At 41.6% G+C, this 20,793-nt stretch overlaps 1 protein-coding gene across 3 annotated transcripts in view; it reads left to right on the top strand.

Moving 5' to 3' along the window:
* The window catches only part of BRPF3 (bromodomain and PHD finger containing 3), a 139,453-nt gene extending 120,491 nt beyond the window's left edge, over window positions 1-18,962 (top strand). For all 3 annotated transcript variants that reach the window (XM_073561053.1, XM_073561051.1, XM_073561052.1), the window contains 3 exons: window positions 10,537-10,631; window positions 10,709-10,866; window positions 18,087-18,962. In XM_073561053.1, coding sequence (XP_073417154.1) covers window positions 10,537-10,631; window positions 10,709-10,866; window positions 18,087-18,273 — 440 coding nt within the window. In that variant the 3' untranslated portion in view covers window positions 18,274-18,962. The remainder of the gene's footprint in view (window positions 1-10,536; window positions 10,632-10,708; window positions 10,867-18,086) is intronic.
* Window positions 18,963-20,793: the final 1,831 nt, after the last annotated feature.

Genomic DNA, 20,793 nt, shown 5'->3' with positions numbered 1-20,793 from the left:
CTCTACTTGCAGTCTTTTATTGTGTACTGTATGTGACCGTCTCTACTTGCAGTCTTTTATTGTGTATGTGACCGTCTCTGCTTGTAGTCTTTTATTGTGTATGTGACCGTCTCTGCTTGCAGTCTTTGGTTGTGTATGTGACCATCTCTGCTTGCAGTCTTTTATTGTCTATGTGACCGTCTCTACTTGCAGTCTTTGGTTGTGTATGTGACCGTCTCTACTTGCAGTCTTTGGTTGTGTATGTGACCATCTCTGCTTGCAGTCTTTTATTGTCTATGTGACCGTCTCTACTTGCAGTCTTTGGTTGTGTATGTGACCGTCTCTACTTGCAGTCTTTTATTGTGTACTGTATGTGACCGTCTCTACTTGCAGTCTTTGGTTGTGTATGTGACCATCTCTGCTTGTTGTCTTTTATTGTGTATGTGACCGTCTCTGCTTGTAGTCTTTTATTGTGTATGTGACCGTCTCTGCTTGCAGTCTTTGGTTGTGTATGTGACCGTCTCTACTTGCAGTCTTTGGTTGTGTATGTGACCGTCTCTACTTGCAGTCTTTGGTTGTGTATGTGACCATCTCTGCTTGTAGTCTTTTATTGTGTATGTGACCGTCTCTACTTGCAGTCTTTGGTTGTGTATGTGACCATCTCTGCTTGCAGTCTTTGGTTGTGTATGTGACCGTCTCTACTTGCAGTCTTTGGTTGTGTATGTGACCATCTCTGCTTGTAGTCTTTTATTGTGTATGTGACCGTCTCTGCTTGCAGTCTTTTATTGTGTACTGTATGTGACCGTCTCTACTTGCAGTCTTTGGTTGTGTATGTGACCATCTCTGCTTGCAGTCTTTTATTGTCTATGTGACCATCTCTGCTTGCAGTCTTTGGTTGTGTATGTGACCGTCTCTACTTGCAGTCTTTGGTTGTGTATGTGACCGTCTCTACTTGCAGTCTTTGGTTGTGTATGTGACCGTCTCTACTTGCAGTCTTTTATTGTCTATGTGACCGTCTCTACTTGCAGTCTTTTATTGTCTATGTGACCGTCTCTACTTGCAGTCTTTGGTTGTCTATGTGACCGTCTCTACTTGCAGTCTTTTATTGTCTATGTGACCGTCTCTACTTGCAGTCTTTTATTGTCTATGTGACCGTCTCTACTTGCAGTCTTTGGTTGTGTATGTGACCGTCTCTACTTGCAGTCTTTGGTTGTGTATGTGACCATCTCTGCTTGCAGTCTTTTATTGTGTATGTGACCATCTCTGCTTGCAGTCTTTTATTGTGTACTGTATGTGACCGTCTCTACTTGCAGTCTTTGGTTGTGTATGTGACCATCTCTGCTTGCAGTCTTTTATTGTGTATGTGACCGTCTCTACTTGCAGTCTTTGGTTGTGTATGTGACCGTCTCTACTTGCAGTCTTTTATTGTGTACTGTATGTGACCGTCTCTACTTGCAGTCTTTGGTTGTGTATGTGACCATCTCTGCTTGCAGTCTTTTATTGTGTACTGTATGTGACCATCTCTGCTTGCAGTCTTTTATTGTCTATGTGACCGTCTCTACTTGCAGTCCTTTATTGTCTATGTGACCGTCTCTACTTGCAGTCTTTTATTGTCTATGTGACCGTCTCTACTTACAGTCTTTGGTTGTGTATGTGACCATCTCTGCTTGCAGTCTTTTATTGTCTATGTGACCGTCTCTACTTGCAGTCTTTGGTTGTGTATGTGACCGTCTCTACTTGCAGTCTTTTATTGTGTACTGTATGTGACCGTCTCTACTTGCAGTCTTTTATTGTGTACTGTATGTGACCGTCTCTACTTGCAGTCTTTGGTTGTGTATGTGACCATCTCTGCTTGTAGTCTTTTATTGTGTATGTGACCGTCTCTGCTTGTAGTCTTTTATTGTGTATGTGACCGTCTCTGCTTGCAGTCTTTGGTTGTGTATGTGACCATCTCTGCTTGCAGTCTTTTATTGTCTATGTGACCGTCTCTACTTGCAGTCTTTGGTTGTGTATGTGACCGTCTCTACTTGCAGTCTTTTATTGTGTACTGTATGTGACCGTCTCTACTTGCAGTCTTTGGTTGTGTATGTGACCATCTCTGCTTGTAGTCTTTTATTGTGTATGTGACCGTCTCTGCTTGCAGTCTTTGGTTGTGTATGTGACCGTCTCTACTTGCAGTCTTTGGTTGTGTATGTGACCATCTCTGCTTGTAGTCTTTTATTGTGTATGTGACCGTCTCTACTTGCAGTCTTTGGTTGTGTATGTGACCATCTCTGCTTGTAGTCTTTTATTGTGTATGTGACCGTCTCTGCTTGCAGTCTTTTATTGTGTACTGTATGTGACCGTCTCTACTTGCAGTCTTTGGTTGTGTATGTGACCGTCTCTACTTGCAGTCTTTTATTGTCTATGTGACCATCTCTGCTTGCAGTCTTTGGTTGTGTATGTGACCGTCTCTACTTGCAGTCTTTGGTTGTGTATGTGACCATCTCTGCTTGCAGTCTTTTATTGTCTATGTGACCATCTCTGCTTGCAGTCTTTGGTTGTGTATGTGACCGTCTCTACTTGCAGTCTTTTATTGTGTACTGTATGTGACCGTCTCTACTTGCAGTCTTTGGTTGTGTATGTGACCGTCTCTGCTTGCAGTCTTTGGTTGTGTATGTGACCGTCTCTACTTGCAGTCTTTTATTGTGTACTGTATGTGACCGTCTCTACTTGCAGTCTTTGGTTGTGTATGTGACCGTCTCTGCTTGCAGTCTTTGGTTGTGTATATGACCATCTCTGCTTGCAGTCTTTTATTGTGTACTGTATGTGACCATCTCTGCTTGCAGTCTTTTATTGTCTATGTGACCGTCTCTACTTGCAGTCCTTTATTGTCTATGTGACCGTCTCTACTTGCAGTCTTTTATTGTCTATGTGACCGTCTCTACTTGCAGTCTTTGGTTGTGTATGTGACCATCTCTGCTTGCAGTCTTTTATTGTCTATGTGACCGTCTCTACTTGCAGTCTTTGGTTGTGTATGTGACCGTCTCTACTTGCAGTCTTTTATTGTCTATGTGACCGTCTCTACTTGCAGTCTTTGGTTGTGTATGTGACCATCTCTGCTTGCAGTCTTTTATTGTCTATGTGACCGTCTCTACTTGCAGTCTTTGGTTGTGTATGTGACCGTCTCTACTTGCTGTCTTTTATTGTGTACTGTATGTGACCGTCTCTACTTGCAGTCTTTTATTGTGTACTGTATGTGACCGTCTCTACTTGCAGTCTTTGGTTGTGTATGTGACCATCTCTGCTTGTAGTCTTTTATTGTGTATGTGACCGTCTCTGCTTGCAGTCTTTGGTTGTGTATGTGACCATCTCTGCTTGCAGTCTTTTATTGTCTATGTGACCGTCTCTACTTGCAGTCTTTGGTTGTGTATGTGACCGTCTCTACTTGCAGTCTTTGGTTGTGTATGTGACCATCTCTGCTTGCAGTCTTTTATTGTCTATGTGACCGTCTCTACTTGCAGTCTTTGGTTGTGTATGTGACCGTCTCTACTTGCAGTCTTTGGTTGTGTATGTGACCATCTCTGCTTGTAGTCTTTTATTGTGTATGTGACCGTCTCTGCTTGCAGTCTTATTGTGTACTGTATGTGACCGTCTCTACTTGCAGTCTTTGGTTGTGTATGTGACCGTCTCTACTTGCAGTCTTTGGTTGTGTATGTGACCATCTCTGCTTGTAGTCTTTTATTGTGTATGTGACCGTCTCTGCTTGCAGTCTTTGGTTGTGTATGTGACCGTCTCTACTTGCAGTCTTTTATTGTGTACTGTATGTGACCGTCTCTACTTGCAGTCTTTGGTTGTGTATGTGACCATCTCTGCTTGTTGTCTTTTATTGTGTATGTGACCGTCTCTGCTTGTAGTCTTTTATTGTGTATGTGACCGTCTCTGCTTGCAGTCTTTGGTTGTGTATGTGACCATCTCTGCTTGCAGTCTTTTATTGTCTATGTGACCGTCTCTACTTGCAGTCTTTGGTTGTGTATGTGACCGTCTCTACTTGCAGTCTTTGGTTGTGTATGTGACCATCTCTGCTTGCAGTCTTTTATTGTCTATGTGACCGTCTCTACTTGCAGTCTTTGGTTGTGTATGTGACCGTCTCTACTTGCAGTCTTTGGTTGTGTATGTGACCATCTCTGCTTGTAGTCTTTTATTGTGTATGTGACCGTCTCTGCTTGCAGTCTTATTGTGTACTGTATGTGACCGTCTCTACTTGCAGTCTTTGGTTGTGTATGTGACCGTCTCTACTTGCAGTCTTTGGTTGTGTATGTGACCATCTCTGCTTGTAGTCTTTTATTGTGTATGTGACCGTCTCTGCTTGCAGTCTTTGGTTGTGTATGTGACCGTCTCTACTTGCAGTCTTTTATTGTGTACTGTATGTGACCGTCTCTACTTGCAGTCTTTGGTTGTGTATGTGACCATCTCTGCTTGTTGTCTTTTATTGTGTATGTGACCGTCTCTGCTTGTAGTCTTTTATTGTGTATGTGACCGTCTCTGCTTGCAGTCTTTGGTTGTGTATGTGACCATCTCTGCTTGCAGTCTTTTATTGTCTATGTGACCGTCTCTACTTGCAGTCTTTTATTGTGTACTGTATGTGACCGTCTCTACTTGCAGTCTTTGGTTGTGTATGTGACCATCTCTGCTTGTAGTCTTTTATGGTGTATGTGACCGTCTCTGCTTGCAGTCTTTTATTGTGTACTGTATGTGACCGTCTCTACTTGCAGTCTTTGGTTGTGTATGTGACCATCTCTGCTTGCAGTCTTTTATTGTCTATGTGACCGTCTCTACTTGCAGTCTTTTATTGTCTATGTGACCGTCTCTACTTGCAGTCTTTTATTGTCTATGTGACCGTCTCTGCTTGCAGTCTTTTATTGTCTATGTGACCGTCTCTACTTGCAGTCTTTGGTTGTGTATGTGACCATCTCTACTTGCAGTCTTTTATTGTGTATGTGACCGTCTCTACTTGCAGTCTTTGGTTGTGTATGTGACCGTCTCTACTTGCAGTCTTTTATTGTCTATGTGACCGTCTCTACTTGCAGTCTTTGGTTGTGTATGTGACCATCTCTGCTTGCAGTCTTTTATTGTCTATGTGACCGTCTCTACTTGCAGTCTTTGGTTGTGTATGTGACCATCTCTGCTTGCAGTCTTTTATTGTCTATGTGACCGTCTCTACTTGCAGTCTTTTATTGTCTATGTGACCGTCTCTACTTGCAGTCTTTGGTTGTCTATGTGACCGTCTCTGCTTGCAGTCTTTTATTGTCTATGTGACCGTCTCTACTTGCAGTCTTTGGTTGTGTATGTGACCATCTCTACTTGCAGTCTTTTATTGTGTATGTGACCGTCTCTACTTGCAGTCTTTTATTGTCTATGTGACCGTCTCTACTTGCAGTCTTTTATTGTCTATGTGACCGTCTCTACTTGCAGTCTTTGGTTGTGTATGTGACCATCTCTGCTTGCAGTCTTTTATTGTCTATGTGACCGTCTCTACTTGCAGTCTTTGGTTGTGTATGTGACCATCTCTGCTTGCAGTCTTTTATTGTCTATGTGACCGTCTCTACTTGCAGTCTTTTATTGTCTATGTGACCGTCTCTACTTGCAGTCTTTTATTGTCTATGTGACCGTCTCTACTTGCAGTCTTTGGTTGTGTATGTGACCGTCTCTACTTGCAGTCTTTTATTGTCTATGTGACCGTCTCTACTTGCAGTCTTTTATTGTCTATGTGACCGTCTCTACTTGCAGTCTTTGGTTGTGTATGTGACCATCTCTACTTGCAGTCTTTTATTGTCTATGTGACCGTCTCTACTTGCAGTCTTTTATTGTCTGTGACCGTCTCTACTTGCAGTCTTTGGTTGTGTATGTGACCATCTCTGCTTGCAGTCTTTTATTGTCTATGTGACCGTCTCTACTTGCAGTCTTTTATTGTCTATGTGACCGTCTCTACTTGCAGTCTTTTATTGTCTATGTGACCGTCTCTACTTGCAGTCTTTGGTTGTGTATGTGACCATCTCTGCTTGCAGTCTTTTATTGTCTGTGACCGTCTCTACTTGCAGTCTTTGGTTGTGTATGTGACCATCTCTGCTTGCAGTCTTTTATTGTCTATGTGACCGTCTCTGCTTGCAGTCTTTTATTGTCTATGTGACCGTCTCTACTTGCAGTCTTTTATTGTGTATGTGACCGTCTCTACTTGCAGTCTTTTATTGTCTATGTGACCGTCTCTACTTGCAGTCTTTTATTGTCTATGTGACCGTCTCTACTTGCAGTCTTTGGTTGTCTATGTGACCGTCTCTACTTGCAGTCTTTTATTGTCTATGTGACCGTCTCTACTTGCAGTCTTTGGTTGTCTATGTGACCGTCTCTACTTGCAGTCTTTGGTTGTCTATGTGACCGTCTCTACTTGCAGTCTTTGGTTGTGTATGTGACCGTCTCTACTTGCAGTCTTTTATTGTCTATGTGACCGTCTCTACTTGCAGTCTTTTATTGTCTATGTGACCGTCTCTACTTGCAGTCTTTTATTGTCTATGTGACCGTCTCTACTTGCCGTCTTTTATTGTCTATGTGACCGTCTCTACTTGCAGTCTTTGGTTGTCTATGTGACCGTCTCTACTTGCAGTCTTTGGTTGTGTATGTGACCGTCTCTACTTGCAGTCTTTTATTGTCTATGTGACCGTCTCTACTTGCAGTCTTTTATTGTCTATGTGACCGTCTCTACTTGCAGTCTTTTATTGTCTATGTGACCGTCTCTACTTGCAGTCTTTGGTTGTGTATGTGACCATCTCTGCTTGCAGTCTTTTATTGTCTATGTGACCGTCTCTACTTGCAGTCTTTTTTTGTGTATGTGACCGTCTCTACTTGCAGTCTTTGGTTGTGTATGTGACCGTCTCTGCTTGCAGTCTTTTATTGTCTATGTGACCGTCTCTACTTGCAGTCTTTTATTGTCTATGTGACCGTCTCTACTTGCAGTCTTTTATTGTCTATGTGACCGTCTCTACTTGCAGTCTTTTATTGTGTATGTGACCGTCTCTACTTGCAGTCTTTGGTTGTGTATGTGACCGTCTCTACTTGCAGTCTTTTATTGTGTATGTGACCGTCTCTACTTGCAGTCTTTTATTGTCTATGTGACCGTCTCTACTTGCAGTCTTTGGTTGTCTATGTGACCGTCTCTACTTGCAGTCTTTGGTTGTGTATGTGACCGTCTCTACTTGCAGTCTTTTATTGTCTATGTGACCGTCTCTACTTGCAGTCTTTTATTGTCTATGTGACCGTCTCTACTTGCAGTCTTTGGTTGTGTATGTGACCATCTCTGCTTGCAGTCTTTTATTGTCTATGTGACCGTCTCTACTTGCAGTCTTTTTTTGTGTATGTGACCGTCTCTACTTGCAGTCTTTGGTTGTGTATGTGACCGTCTCTGCTTGCAGTCTTTTATTGTCTATGTGACCGTCTCTACTTGCAGTCTTTTATTGTCTATGTGACCGTCTCTACTTGCAGTCTTTGGTTGTCTATGTGACCGTCTCTGCTTGCAGTCTTTTATTGTGTATGTGACCGTCTCTACTTGCAGTCTTTGGTTGTGTATGTGACCTTCTCTACTTGCAGTCTTTTATTGTGTATGTGACCGTCTCTACTTGCAGTCTTTTATTGTCTATGTGACCGTCTCTACTTGCAGTCTTTGGTTGTCTATGTGACCGTCTCTGCTTGCAGTCTTTTATTGTCTATGTGACCGTCTCTACTTGCAGTCTTTGGTTGTGTATGTGACCGTCTCTACTTGCAGTCTTTGGTTGTCTATGTGACCGTCTCTACTTGCAGTCTTTTATTGTCTATGTGACCGTCTCTACTTGCAGTCTTTTATTGTCTATGTGACCGTCTCTACTTGCAGTCTTTGGTTGTGTATGTGACCGTCTCTACTTACAGTCTTTGGTTGTGTATGTGACCGTCTCTACTTGCAGTCTTTGGTTGTCTATGTGACCGTCTCTACTTGCAGTCTTTGGTTGTGTATGTTTTCCATTGTGGACAATCTGTTTTGGTTAAAATTGGCTAAACAGTATGAGTCACGAACCTGTGTCGGTAACATGGAGAGAGATTTTTTTTTTCTCTCCATGGAATAAAATGGTTTCCATTGATAGAAAAGAAGTGAATATTTTGAACATAACTAGCAGAATGAAAGGTTTTGTGTTTTTTTTGTTTTTTTTTCGTTTTGTTTTGTTTTTGTTTGTTTTTTTGCAACATCTATCTTCAGGAGCATACTGCTTTTCTTCCTTCTGGCGTCCTGTTTGCAGGGGAGCAATGTGCTCCTGACCAACAGCTCAGACCAGTCACATCTGTGCTCCACTGGCCCAAACTCTGCAACATTAGAGGAGCGCAGGATCCAAATCCAGCCATCTTCATGTCAGTGCTTACTTGCAAGAACAGATTTTAATTAACCCCTTCCTGACATCTCCTTTACATGTAGAGTGCATGTTCACTGCACATTTTTAGAGCGGACTCCGGAGATTAGCCCCTCCTTATACACGACAGACGCTGGCTGTCTTACACGGCTATCATCTGTCTGTAGCCAAGCTGCTAAGTTCTAATCATTGCATCTAACCTTTTAAATTTCTCCGTCAATCTGCGTTTGGTGCTGGGTGTCTATCTGCCCTTTCCCAAACCCCACCTACAATGTAATCTTGGGGTGCTGATGGGTTACCATGGCAGTCTGGGAGCTGCTGATTGACCCCTTTGCTGCCATGTTGGCTTTCCTGTGAAGCAGATCCAAAGGTCGATATGTAAAGCAGAGTTTGGCTAACACACAGTATTGCACTATATTAAGTGCAAAAGTGTTGGGCAGGTATGGGGGGAAAAAAGCTGTAAAGTAAGAATGTTTTCAGAAATAGAAGTTATAATGTTGTATTTTTCTAAATCAAATCACTGTTTGGTGTGGCCACTCTTTGCACCCATTGCCTTCAAACCAACATTAATTCTTCTACGTATACTTGTACACAGTTTTCGAAAGAACTCGATAGGGAGCTTTTTACTAACATCTATGAGAACTAACACAGATCTGTGGAAGTAGACTTGCAAAAATTCTTCTTTGTTTTCACGGAATCCCAGAGAGACTAGATGATAATGTTGATATCCGGGCTCTGTGGGAGCCATATCATCACTTCCAGGGCTCCTTGTTCTTCTTCACAATGAAGATGGTTCTTAATGACATTGGTTGTATATTCGTGTTCGTTGTCGTGCTGCAGAATAAATGGTATTGCTGATAGATAAGTATAGGCATGTATTTCTCCGCAATTAGGACACCAAGATTTGGGAAACATTGAGAACCATTTCCCTTTAAAATTGCAAGATGTCCAGCATTGAAAGCATTCTTTCTATGCAGCAGTTTTTCCACAACTCCCTAAAACTTTTACACAGTACTGTAGGACAAGCAATCAGATCTGTGAAAGTCAGATCTACAAAAATCTAAAATTTAATAGCCCAACATCATAGAGAGAAAAAAAATTGATACTCTAAAATTGTCATTCTTTTGGGTCAGTGTACCTCTGGAAAAAAAAACATTAAAATGTGATCAACACATTGTGCATACCCCAAAATAAAATTAAAATAACATTTATTTGACTCAAAAAATGGAAGCCTAAAACAGTATTTTTTTTCAAATTTTTTCACCACTAAAGTAGAAAATCGTACAAATTTTATTTAACCGTAATCATAATACTTGCCTGAATAATCCTGATGCCATTTCATTTTTATCACACAATAAACAAAACTCCCAAAAATGGAGAAATTAAAGTTTTATTTTTTTAGTTACAATGTCCTTTTTTTTTATTTTTTTCGTTTTCTAGTACATTATATTATGCAATGAATGGTGTCAAACAGAACTACGACTTCAGATGGAAAAATATAAAAGTTATGGGTGTTGGACAAAAGGGAAGGAAAAACATAAATGCAAAAGTTTGCTGTGGCAGGAAGTGGTTAATATATTCCAATGTTGCTTGTTTTGAATTTCGCTTTGCAATTATAACCATTTATCATGTGGAGAACAAACCCTTAAAGGGATTGTCCACTACTCGCTATATTCCCCCCATTAAAAGAAATAACGGCCTAAACTCCTACCGACGTCGTTCCAGCAATATCTGTACCTGGTCTCCCGTGGCTCGTGTGTTATTGGCTACAGGCCCCACGTGATATAGGCAATCAGCGGCTGCTTCACTCACTTCCATCAAACCAAACTGACATGCTGAGGCAGTCAGACAGCAGCTCTCATTTCTTCCAAATTAAAGTTTCGTCTAAAAAAGTGAAGTGGCCACTGATTGGATGCAGGGCTCTCATAGCATAAAAAGTCATGCAAGCTCTAGGAGAGCAGACACTGGCATTGATGGAACGGCACCTGAGGTGCGTATACGTATACTTTTGTTATGTTACACAGTGGAATTTAGCAATTGGGGAATGGTTGCCAAGTAGTGGACAACCAGTTTGAACTTAAAGTTATATATCTGTATTACTTTCAAAATGTTTTTAAACTTTTCTGAATCTGTACACCTTTCTTAACAGAAAGTCGTCGAATGACATTGGATAGCTGTGCAGAGCTTAAGCCTCTTCAGTTAGTTTGGGCTAAATGCCGTGGATATCCCTCTTATCCAGCCTTGGTAAGAAACACATCTAGTGATAAATGTCCGTCCTGAGTTGCTAAGCATGCTGTTAACTATTGTTTTATTTACTTCAGATTATTGATCCGAACATGCCAAGAGAGGGCTTACTTCACAACGGAATTCCCATTCCTGTGCCACCATTAGATGTTCTTAAGCTGGGGGAGCAGCGCCAGCTGGAAAATGCTGGACAGAAACTCTTCTTGGTTTTATTTTTTGACAATAAACGAACCTGGTGAGAAATCTACTTTGTTCTGATAATGGCAATTTGCTCTACTAATACACTCAATAATATTATGTATAAGAATATATTTGCAGGAAAAAAGTATGTGAACTCTTTGGAATTGCCTAGATATTTGCATTATTAATTTATGGTCTCATCTGTTGCCCATGTCAGAATTCTGGATAACAACATATAACGACTCCCAAATGTACAGTGGGGAAAATAGGTATTTCCTACTTCCGATTTTGCAAGTTTTCCCACCTACAAAGAATGGAGAGGTCTATAATTCTTATCTTAGGTAGTAGACTTCAACTGTGAGAGACACTCTAAAAATAAAAAAAAAAATAAAAAAACAGAAAATCATTGTATGATTTTTAAATAATTCATTTCATTTTATTGCATGAAATAAGGATTTGATCACCTACCAACCAGCAAGAATTGTGGCTCTCACAGACCTGTTCGTTTTTCTTTGAGAAGCCCTCCTACTCTACACTCATTACCTGTATTAGTTACACCTGTTTAAACTCGTTACCTCTATAAAAGACACCAGTCCACACATTCAGTCACACTCCAATCTCTCCACCATGGCCAAGACCAAAGAGTTGTTTAAGGACACTAGGGGCAAAATTGTAGACCTGCACAAGGCTGGGATGGGCTACAGGACAATAGGCAAGCAGCTTGGTAAGAAGGCAACAACTGTTTCTACAATTATTAAAAAATAGAAGAAACACAAGATGACTGTCAATCTTCCTCGGTCTGGGGCTCCATGCAAGTTCTCACCTTGTGGGGTGAGGAGGATTCTGAGAAAGGTCAAGAATCAGCCCAGAACTACACTATAGGATCTGCTCAGTGGCCTGAAGAGAGCTGGGAGCACATTCTCAAAATTACCGTTAGTAACACACCACGTTGTCATGTATTAAAATCCTGCAGGGCACGCAAGGTCCCCCTTCTCACGCATGCACATATCCAGCCCCATTTGAAGTTCACCAGTGACCATCTGGTTGATCCAGAGGAAGCAAGGGAGAAGGTCATGTGGTCAGATGAGACCAAAGTAGTTGGTAGAATCTGGGTCTGCTCCGCCTCTGGTTGATAAACCCATATCTCACCTATCTAGGACATCTACTTTACCTTTTGTTGCGGTAGCAGCATTTACATTTAGTGACCCCACAGACAGATTAAAGACCTACTTTCCCTGCTACTTGTGTATATAAGGAAGTTACTGCTTGGGCAAAGTATTTACTACGCAATATTCTGGCTGGTACCCAGGAGGTTGACGTTGTGGATCAGATCGCACAGGCAGCACATGCTTCTGTTCGACATTAGTAGATGCGGCTGAGTGCTCTGCCCACTCGGCAAGTTATTGAGCAGCCATTTGTTGTATTTTATGGCTCAAGGTATGAAGAGCAAATTTGGCTTTGAAGAAGTCTTAGGTTTGCCTGTCAGTGATTTGTGGGTTAGAGAGGTTGTCTCTTATGGCAACAGAATAGTTTGTTGCTCTTCCGCGAGATCGTTTTTTCAGATCTCATCACCCCCAGTAAAAGAGCCAGTTTCGATCAAGCAATAGCTTCCGTGCTTCAAGCAAGAGTAATCATGAGGGTTCCTCCTTCAGAACACTTCAGAGGTTTCTACTCAAATTTATTTGTCATTTCCAAAAAGGATGGTTCGGTACGACCCATTCTGGATCTAAGACAGCTGAACAAATGGGTACAGGTGTGTCGCTTCAGGAAGGAGTCGCTTTGATCGGTCATAGCATCCATGGAGGCTAGGGAGTACCTGTCCTCAATTAGGAGTCCTGAATGTCTATCTTTCCGGCTCATCAGCAGTTTCCCTGGTTGTCTGCAAAGCAAGATCATTTTCACTTCAGGGCCCTTCCCTTTGAGCTGGGAACTGTGCCCATGGTTCTGTCCCTAGTTATGGCTTACCTCCGTACCAGGGGGATGGTTGTAATTCCCTATCTGGATGACATTTTGGTCAAAGCGCATTCATTTTCTCAGAATTTGGAGAGTGTGCAAATTGTTCTAGATTCTCTGGAGCAATTCGGATGGATTGTCAACGGCAAAGTCTACATTAGTTCCAACTCGGTGGCTTCGGTATCTAGGGATGATACTCTATACAATTCAAGCGTCATTCTTCCTTCCAGAGGAGAAGAGGCTAGTGATGCAATCCTTTGTCTGAATTCAGAATCTGCCAGAGAGACATTCTCTCTGGTTTTGAATGAGTCCTAAGGAAGGCAACATTCGAGGCAGTCGTGTTTGCCCAATTTAATTCAAAGCCTCTACAAAACACACTTTTAGCCTGTTGGGACAGGTCAATACAGTCTTTAGTTCGTCCAGTCCTCTTTGCACTTTGCTGTCTCCATGCTGTCTCTGGTGGTGGATGACATTGTACTTATTAATCCAGGGCAGCTCCTTCTGCCCCATTCAGTGGCAGGTTCTGACAACGGATGCAAGCCTTATCAGATGGGGGATGGCATCTTCCACCACTTGTCGGTTCAGGAATCCTGCAACAGTCAGGAGAGACTCCTTCCGATCAATGTGTTGAAGCTCAGTGCCGTCCGGTTGGCTCTTCTACATTGGCAGCACATAGTTCTAGGATTGCCCATTAGGATCCAGTCAGACAATGCCACGGCAGTGGCCTATATCAACAGTCAAGGAGGGACGTGGACTCTATCCGCCATGGAAGTTGTTGATGAGGTACTGAGATGGGCAAAGGAGTTCCTCAGATCTTGGCGTTTCATATGCCTGGAGTGGACAAGTCAGTGGCAGACTTGAGTTGTAAGTAGGTAGCAACAGGAGAATGGACTTTCCACCCAGAGGTGTTCGAGCAGATTTGTTGGTGGGGCACACCAGATGTCGATATGTTAGCATCCAGACTAAACCAGAAGGGGCCAAAATCTCTAGATCCTCAGGCAGTCACTACCGACACATTGGCAATTCCTTGATCTCAGTTCTTCCTGTCCTACCTATTCCCACCTCTTCCTCTTCTGCCCAGACTCCTTAAAGTCAAGGCAGAGGGGATTCCATTTAGACCAGATTGGCCTCGCAGAGCCTGGTACATGGACATGAAGAACCTTTTGGCAGATGTACCTTGGACTCTTCCTCACCATCCAGATCTTCTGTCTCTGGGTCCATCATTCCACCAGAATGCTGCTTGCTTGCTTCCCACTCCCACACAAAAAATACTTTTAAGACCTCATTCACACTTTGGTGTTTAAACATGTATGTGAAAAAAATGGTACTCGTCTCATCAGTGTTTGATTCGAGTCCAAGATAGATAAATTATTATTAATTATTTTTATAGCGCCATTTATTCCATGGCGCTTTACATGTGAGGAGGGGTATACATAATGAATACAAGTACAGTAATCTTAAACAATACAAGTCACGACTGGTGCAGGAGGAGAGAGTACCCTTCCCGCGAGGGCTCACAATCTACAATGGCTGTGTGAGTATACAGTAGACGAGGGTAGAGCTGGTCGTGCAGCGGTTTGGTGGATCGGTGGTTACTGCAGGTTCAAGGCTTGTCGGAAGAGGTAGGTCTTCAGGTTGTTTTTGAAGGTTTCCATGGAAGGCGAGAGTCTGATATGTTGTGGTAGAGAGTTCCAGAGTAGGGGGATGTGCGGGAGAAATCTTGTATGCAATTGTGGGAAGAGGAGATAAAAGGGGAGTAGAGAAGGAGATCTTGTGAGGATCGGAGGTTGCGGGCAGGTAAGTACCGGGAGACGAGGTCACTCATATCTGGAGGACTCTGGTTGTGGATGGCTTTGTATGACATGGTTAGGGTTTTGAACTGGAGTCTTTGGGTAATGGGGAGCCAGTGCAGGGATTGACAGAGAGGAGAGGCCAGGGACAGGTGGATTAGTCGGGCAGCAGAGTTTAGAATAGATTGGAGGGGTGTGAGGGTGTTAGAGGGGAGGCCACAGAGCTTCTCATATCATTTGCAATGTTAAATACAGACTACTCATGAATGATAAACTGATGCCATCCGTGTGCTATGTACAGACATGGTCGAAAGTGTTGGCACCCTTGAAATTAAATGAAATATTTCTCCAAGAAAATGATTGCAAATACACATGTTGTGTTATACACATGTTTATTTCCTTTATGTGTTTTGGAACAACATAAAAAGGCAAATTGAACATAATTTCACACACAACTCCAAAAATGGCCTTACAAATTGTTGGCACCGTTCCAAACTTATGGGTAAACAACTCTGACATAGAGACTTAAAAAAGCTACACTGCTGTTTGCCAAATGTAAGTCAAAATCCTTCTTGTAGACAGATGAGACCAAGATAGAGGTTTAGTGTCAGAAAGCAGAAGAAAAGTGGTCCATAATTCTAATTGAGAGTTGTAAGAAGCTTGTTAATCGTTATAGGGAGCAAGTCATCGCAGTTATTACAAAGGTTGTGCAAGCTAATATTATAAAGAGGTTGTTCACTACATTTACATTGATGATCTATTCTTAGGATAGGTCATCAATGTCTCAATGACCGGGGTCTGACACCCAGTACCCTTGCTGATCAGCTCTCATTGGTGTCGGCGGCCACTGGCAGGATGCACTCTCTTGCCAAGTTGCTCTGTTTACTTGTAGTGGCTGCCGCAGGGTACTACACATCCGCATCCTATTGATTTGAATACGAGGCGCATGTGCAGTACAAAGCCCCGGCCACTACAAGTAGACGGAGCAGCTTGGCAAGTGAGTACTTTCTGCAGGTGGCTCCTGACACTAATAATGGCTCGTCGGGTGTTGGACCCCGGCCGATCAGACTTTGATGACTTATCCTAAGGATAGCATAAAGGAAAGCAAACTACATCCAGTTCAGGGTGAAGCATTTCAAAAGTTGGTTTATTCTGTCATCATATAACAATGTCTCGACCTGTCGTAGGTCTTTATCAAGGAGAGGTCATCAGTGTAAAAGTAGTGGACAGCCTCATTAAGTTGATGGTGCCAGCAATTTTGTTCTGTTTATTTTGGGGTGTTTTGTGTGAAATTATGTCCAGATTGTCTTTTTTTGTGTTCCAATACACACAAAGGAAATAAACGTGTATAACAAAACATGTCTAATTGCAATTATTTTCTGGAGAAATACTTCATTTTCTGGAACAATTTCAATGGTGCCAACACTTTCAGCCATGCCTGTATGTATTTTTCACTGACCCATAGACTTACATTGGCACTTTTCATCCGTGAGACTGAAAATAATGGACTGTGAATAGCACCATAGATTATAATGGGTACGTGGTGCATCTGTGCAAAAAATGGATCCAAAACGGACGTGTGAATGAGGGTTAAGAAGAAAAAATAAATTGGGAATAACAATAAAACAATCTATATAAATTGGGCACTGTCATTATTGTATTGAACTGTAGAATAAAGTCAGTATGTCAAACTGGATAGTGAAAAACTACAAAAATTCCATAATTAGTTATTTTATACATTCCAACTCAAACATTGTAATACATACACCTTTTTGATAATTTTATCAAAAAACTGCACCCCTGAAAACGGTTAGTCCTCATACAGCTTCATTGACAGAAAATTGTAAGCCGTAAGGCTCTTAGAAAATTTAGAAACTCCTAAATAATATATTACCCTACTATTACTTACTCTTTATTGTGAGGAAAAAAAAGATGAGTCTGTTTTATCATAGCTGAAGAAAGACATGGACCGCACATCCAAAAATCATTCATTAGTGTACTGCGGAAAAGCAGAAATGTACAAATCTGGGCATGAGGTTCTTTAACATTCTGACACTGCACCGCACCTTTAAGGTCAGGGACCTACTGATATATTGACAATGAAATAAAATTACTATGGCTTCTGGAATGTGACCATGAGAAAACGAAGAAGAAATTGCTGTGTCCTGAAGGCCTAAAATAGGCAAGTCCTTAACCCCTTACTGCCATTGGATGGAATAGTACGTCCAATGGCAGTGCACCCGCTTTGATGAGGTCTCCGGCGGTGACCTCGCATCAAAGCCAGGACATGTCAGCTGTTTTCAAACGCTGACAGCAGCATTTAACCAGCAAATCCGCCGGAAATACGCGCATTGCCGACCCCCGTCACGTGATCAGGGGTCAGCGATGTGTTGCCATCACAACCAGAGGTTTCCTCGAGACCTCTATGATTGTTGATGAGAGGCATTGCTATAAGCGCCACCCGGTGGTCGTTGCTCATAGCAGTGCTGTAATTCTGCTACATATAGGTGATCTGCTCATCTCCTATATGTAGCAGAGCCAATCATGCTATGGCAGCTTCTAGCCTCCCATCGAGGCTATCGTAGCACGCCAAAATTAAAAAATATATATATTTTAAAAAATATGAAAAAAATAAAAAAATATAAAAGTTTAAATCACCCTCCTTTCGCCCCATTCAAAATAAAACAATTAAAAAAAAAAAATCACACATACACATATTAGGTATCACCGCATTCAGAATCGTCAGATCTATCAATAAAAAAAGGGTTAACCTAATCGCTAAACGGCGTAGCGAGAAAAAAATTAAAACTGCCAGAAGTACGCTTTTTTGGTCGCCGCGACATTGCATTAAAATGCAATAACGGGCGATCAGCGTGCAAAGAATAAGCAGTCACCCAACCCGAGATCACGAAAAATGGAGACGCTATGGGTATTGGAAAATGGCGCAATTTTTTTTTTTTTTTTTTAGCAAACTTTGGAATTTGTTTTCACCACTTAAATAAAAAAAAAGAACCTAGACATGTTTGGTGTCTATGAACTCATAATGACCTGAAGAATCATAATGGCGGGTCAGTTTTAGCATTTAGTGAACCTAGCAAAAAAGCCAGACAAAAAACAAGTGTGGGATTGCACTTTTTTTGCAATTTCACCGCACATGGAATTTTTTTTCCTGTTTTCGAGTACAAGACATGCTAAAACCAATGATGTTGTTCAAAACTACTACTCGTCCCGCAAAAAATAAGTCCCCACACGGCCGTATTGATGGAAAAATAAAAAAGTTATGGCTCTGGGAAGAAGGGGAGCGAAAAACGCAAAACCGAAAAAAAGGGGGTTAAAGGGTTAAGCATTTTAGGATTTTTGTTGCTTGGTATAGAGTTTTTTTTTTTTAGTTAATATTCTCCCCAGACTTGGATTATTTATAGAATGTATAATACTTGAGACTTTGTATATTTTTGCAAAATCATGTTTGTTTTCTTTTGGTTAATCGCGATCTATTAAGTTGCATTATAAACTACATCTTCTTTTCTTGTAGGCAATGGCTTCCAAGTAATAAAGTTCTACCATTAGGAGCTGATGATACAGTAGACAAACTGAAAATGTTGGAAGGCCGAAAAACAAGCATCCGCAAATCTGTGCAGGTGGCTTATGATCGTGCCATATCCCACCTGAACCGTGTCCGAGGCTACCACCCATTCATAGCCTCAAACTACCTATACTAATCCTACTGATTCTGTAAGAAAGTGTTGTATACTTTCTAGAAATGGGAGTGTTCATATATAAAAAAAAAACAGTATATAGAAAGTGATGTTAATGGTAACCAGTCAGAATTCAGCTTTCCTTTTTTTTTTTCTTTGTTTTTTTTTTTATTTCTGGTTAAATAAATGAAAGAATGGATCTGATTGGTTGTGTTAGGCATCTGCTACACTTTTTATTTGCACCAGTTTTTATATGCAAGTCCTAGAGTCTTTTATGATGAATATGGAAAAAAAAAATCTTTCTATGTGAATGTCATCCATTTTGCTGTTTACTGAAAAAACCTTCATCCAGTGGTCATTATGGGTTCTTTGTGCCAAATTACTGAACTAGAGCATGTTCTATTAAACGCTGTTCCCATGTCGCTAGACAAAGTAATGTAGTACAGGTCTGCTTCAGTCAGATTTTGTTTTTAGTGTGGTGTATTGTCAAATGTTAAAATTTTACCAAAGTATACTATGGCTTACAAGCTTGTAAAATAATATAATACCCACTTCATATTTTAATACAAGTATGATTTTAGAGTTGGAATTGTTTATTTTTCAGAGCTATATTATAAATGAACTGCTGACTTCAATAAATATGGAATAGTTCATCCAAAATAAAGTTGGAAAAAATATAACGTGCTTTATTAAAATGGATTGATATGTGTGAATTGGAGGAATTTGCTTTTTTTATTTCAAAATTGACATAATTAAGTTTTCACCTAACCCACAGTGAAATAAAGTGAACATTTGTCTCACCTGAAGTTTTATTGTCCTCCAAAGCAGTACAAAAGTTTTGTTGTTTTTTTTTTTTTGGTTTTGTGTTTTTGGCCTCCATCCCCCCTATCCTTCTTCCAAGAGCCATAACTTAAAGGGAATGTGTCAGCAGGTTTTTGCTATGTAATCTGAAGACAGCACGCTGTAGGGTTTAAAACATAGATTTCAGCTATGCCCAAGTTTTGTTTGCTTACAATGATTATTTTAGCACCAGTAGCTTATCACTGCTGTGGCTAGCTGGTCACTTGAGCCCTGGTCTCACCTACCCCCACACACACACCCTTCTGTGACAGGCACCTCACTGTCTATGGACATTATACCTACAGAGCCTGGTGTGGGTGGGGTTAGCTTCCTCAGCTCTGCTTCATTGCTAAATCTAAAAACTCTGGCTTCAGCTTCTGTTTGTCTACATGAGGCTGCTCTCAGATGAGGTAGAAAAATACTGCTGACAGATTCACTTTAAATATATATAATACTAGCTGAAGAGCCCGGCGTTGCCCGGGCATAGTAACTAACTGGTTAGTTATAACAAATTATAATTATCCTCCATTCTATAGTCCCGTGCCCATATACCTATAATACATATCCTCCATCCCATAGTCCCGTGCCCATATACCCATCATACATATCCGACATCCCATAGGCCCGTGCCCATATACCCATCATACATATCCTCCATCCCATAGTCCCGTGCCCATATACCCATCATACATATCCTCCATCCCATAGTCCAGTGCCCATATACCCATCACACATCCTCCATCCCATAGTTCCATGCCCATATACCCATCATACATATCCGCCATCCCATAGTCCCGTGCCCATATACCCATCACACATCCTCCATCCCATAGCCCAGTGCCCATATACCCATCATACATATCCTCCATCCCATAGTCCCGTGCCCATATACCCATCATACATATCCGACATCCCATAGGCCCGTGCCCATATACCCATCATACATATCCTCCATCCCATAGTCCCGTGCCCATATACCCATCATACATATCCTCCATCCCATAGTCCAGTGCCCATATACCCATCACACATCCTCCATCCCATAGTTCCATGCCCATATACCCATCATACATATCCGCCATCCCATAGTCCCGTGCCCATATACCCATCACACATCCTCCATCCCATAGCCCAGTGCCCATATACCCATCATACATATCCGCCATCCCATAGTCCCGTGCCCATATACCCGTCATACATATCCTCTATCCCATAGCACAGTGCCCATATACCCATCACACATCCTCCATTCCATAGTCAACCATTATGACATAATGAGCGGCGGGGCTTGCAACCTATGATGAACCAGCGTCACCATGGCAACCATTATGACATCATAATGAGGGTCGGGGCTTGATATGCACACACTTTTTCCCCATTATGTAGATAGGGGCAAAATTGTTTGGTGAATTGGAACATGCCGGGTTCAAATTTCGCCTCACAACATAGCCTATGATGCTCTCGGGGTCCAGACGTGTGACTGTGCCAAATTTTGTGGCTGTAGCTGCGACGGTGCGGATGCCAATCCCGGACATACACACATACATACATACACACATTGAGCTTTATATATTAGATATATATGAGGGCTTGATTTTGGGATGTTTTAGTTTTGAGTACCAAAATGGTGGAAATAGTGGCCTTCAGCAGGCCCGTGGCTGCCATTACAACCCATCAGGTCTCTGCAATTGCATTGTGAGTAGC

The sequence above is a fragment of the Dendrobates tinctorius genome, unplaced genomic scaffold (assembly GCF_039654945.1).
Source record: "Dendrobates tinctorius isolate UK_male_01 unplaced genomic scaffold, ASM3965494v1 ptg000312l, whole genome shotgun sequence".
Lineage (NCBI taxonomy): Eukaryota > Metazoa > Chordata > Amphibia > Anura > Dendrobatidae > Dendrobates > Dendrobates tinctorius.
The sequence above is the reverse complement of the archived record's forward strand: the minus strand, read 5'-3'. Positions and strand labels throughout refer to the sequence as shown.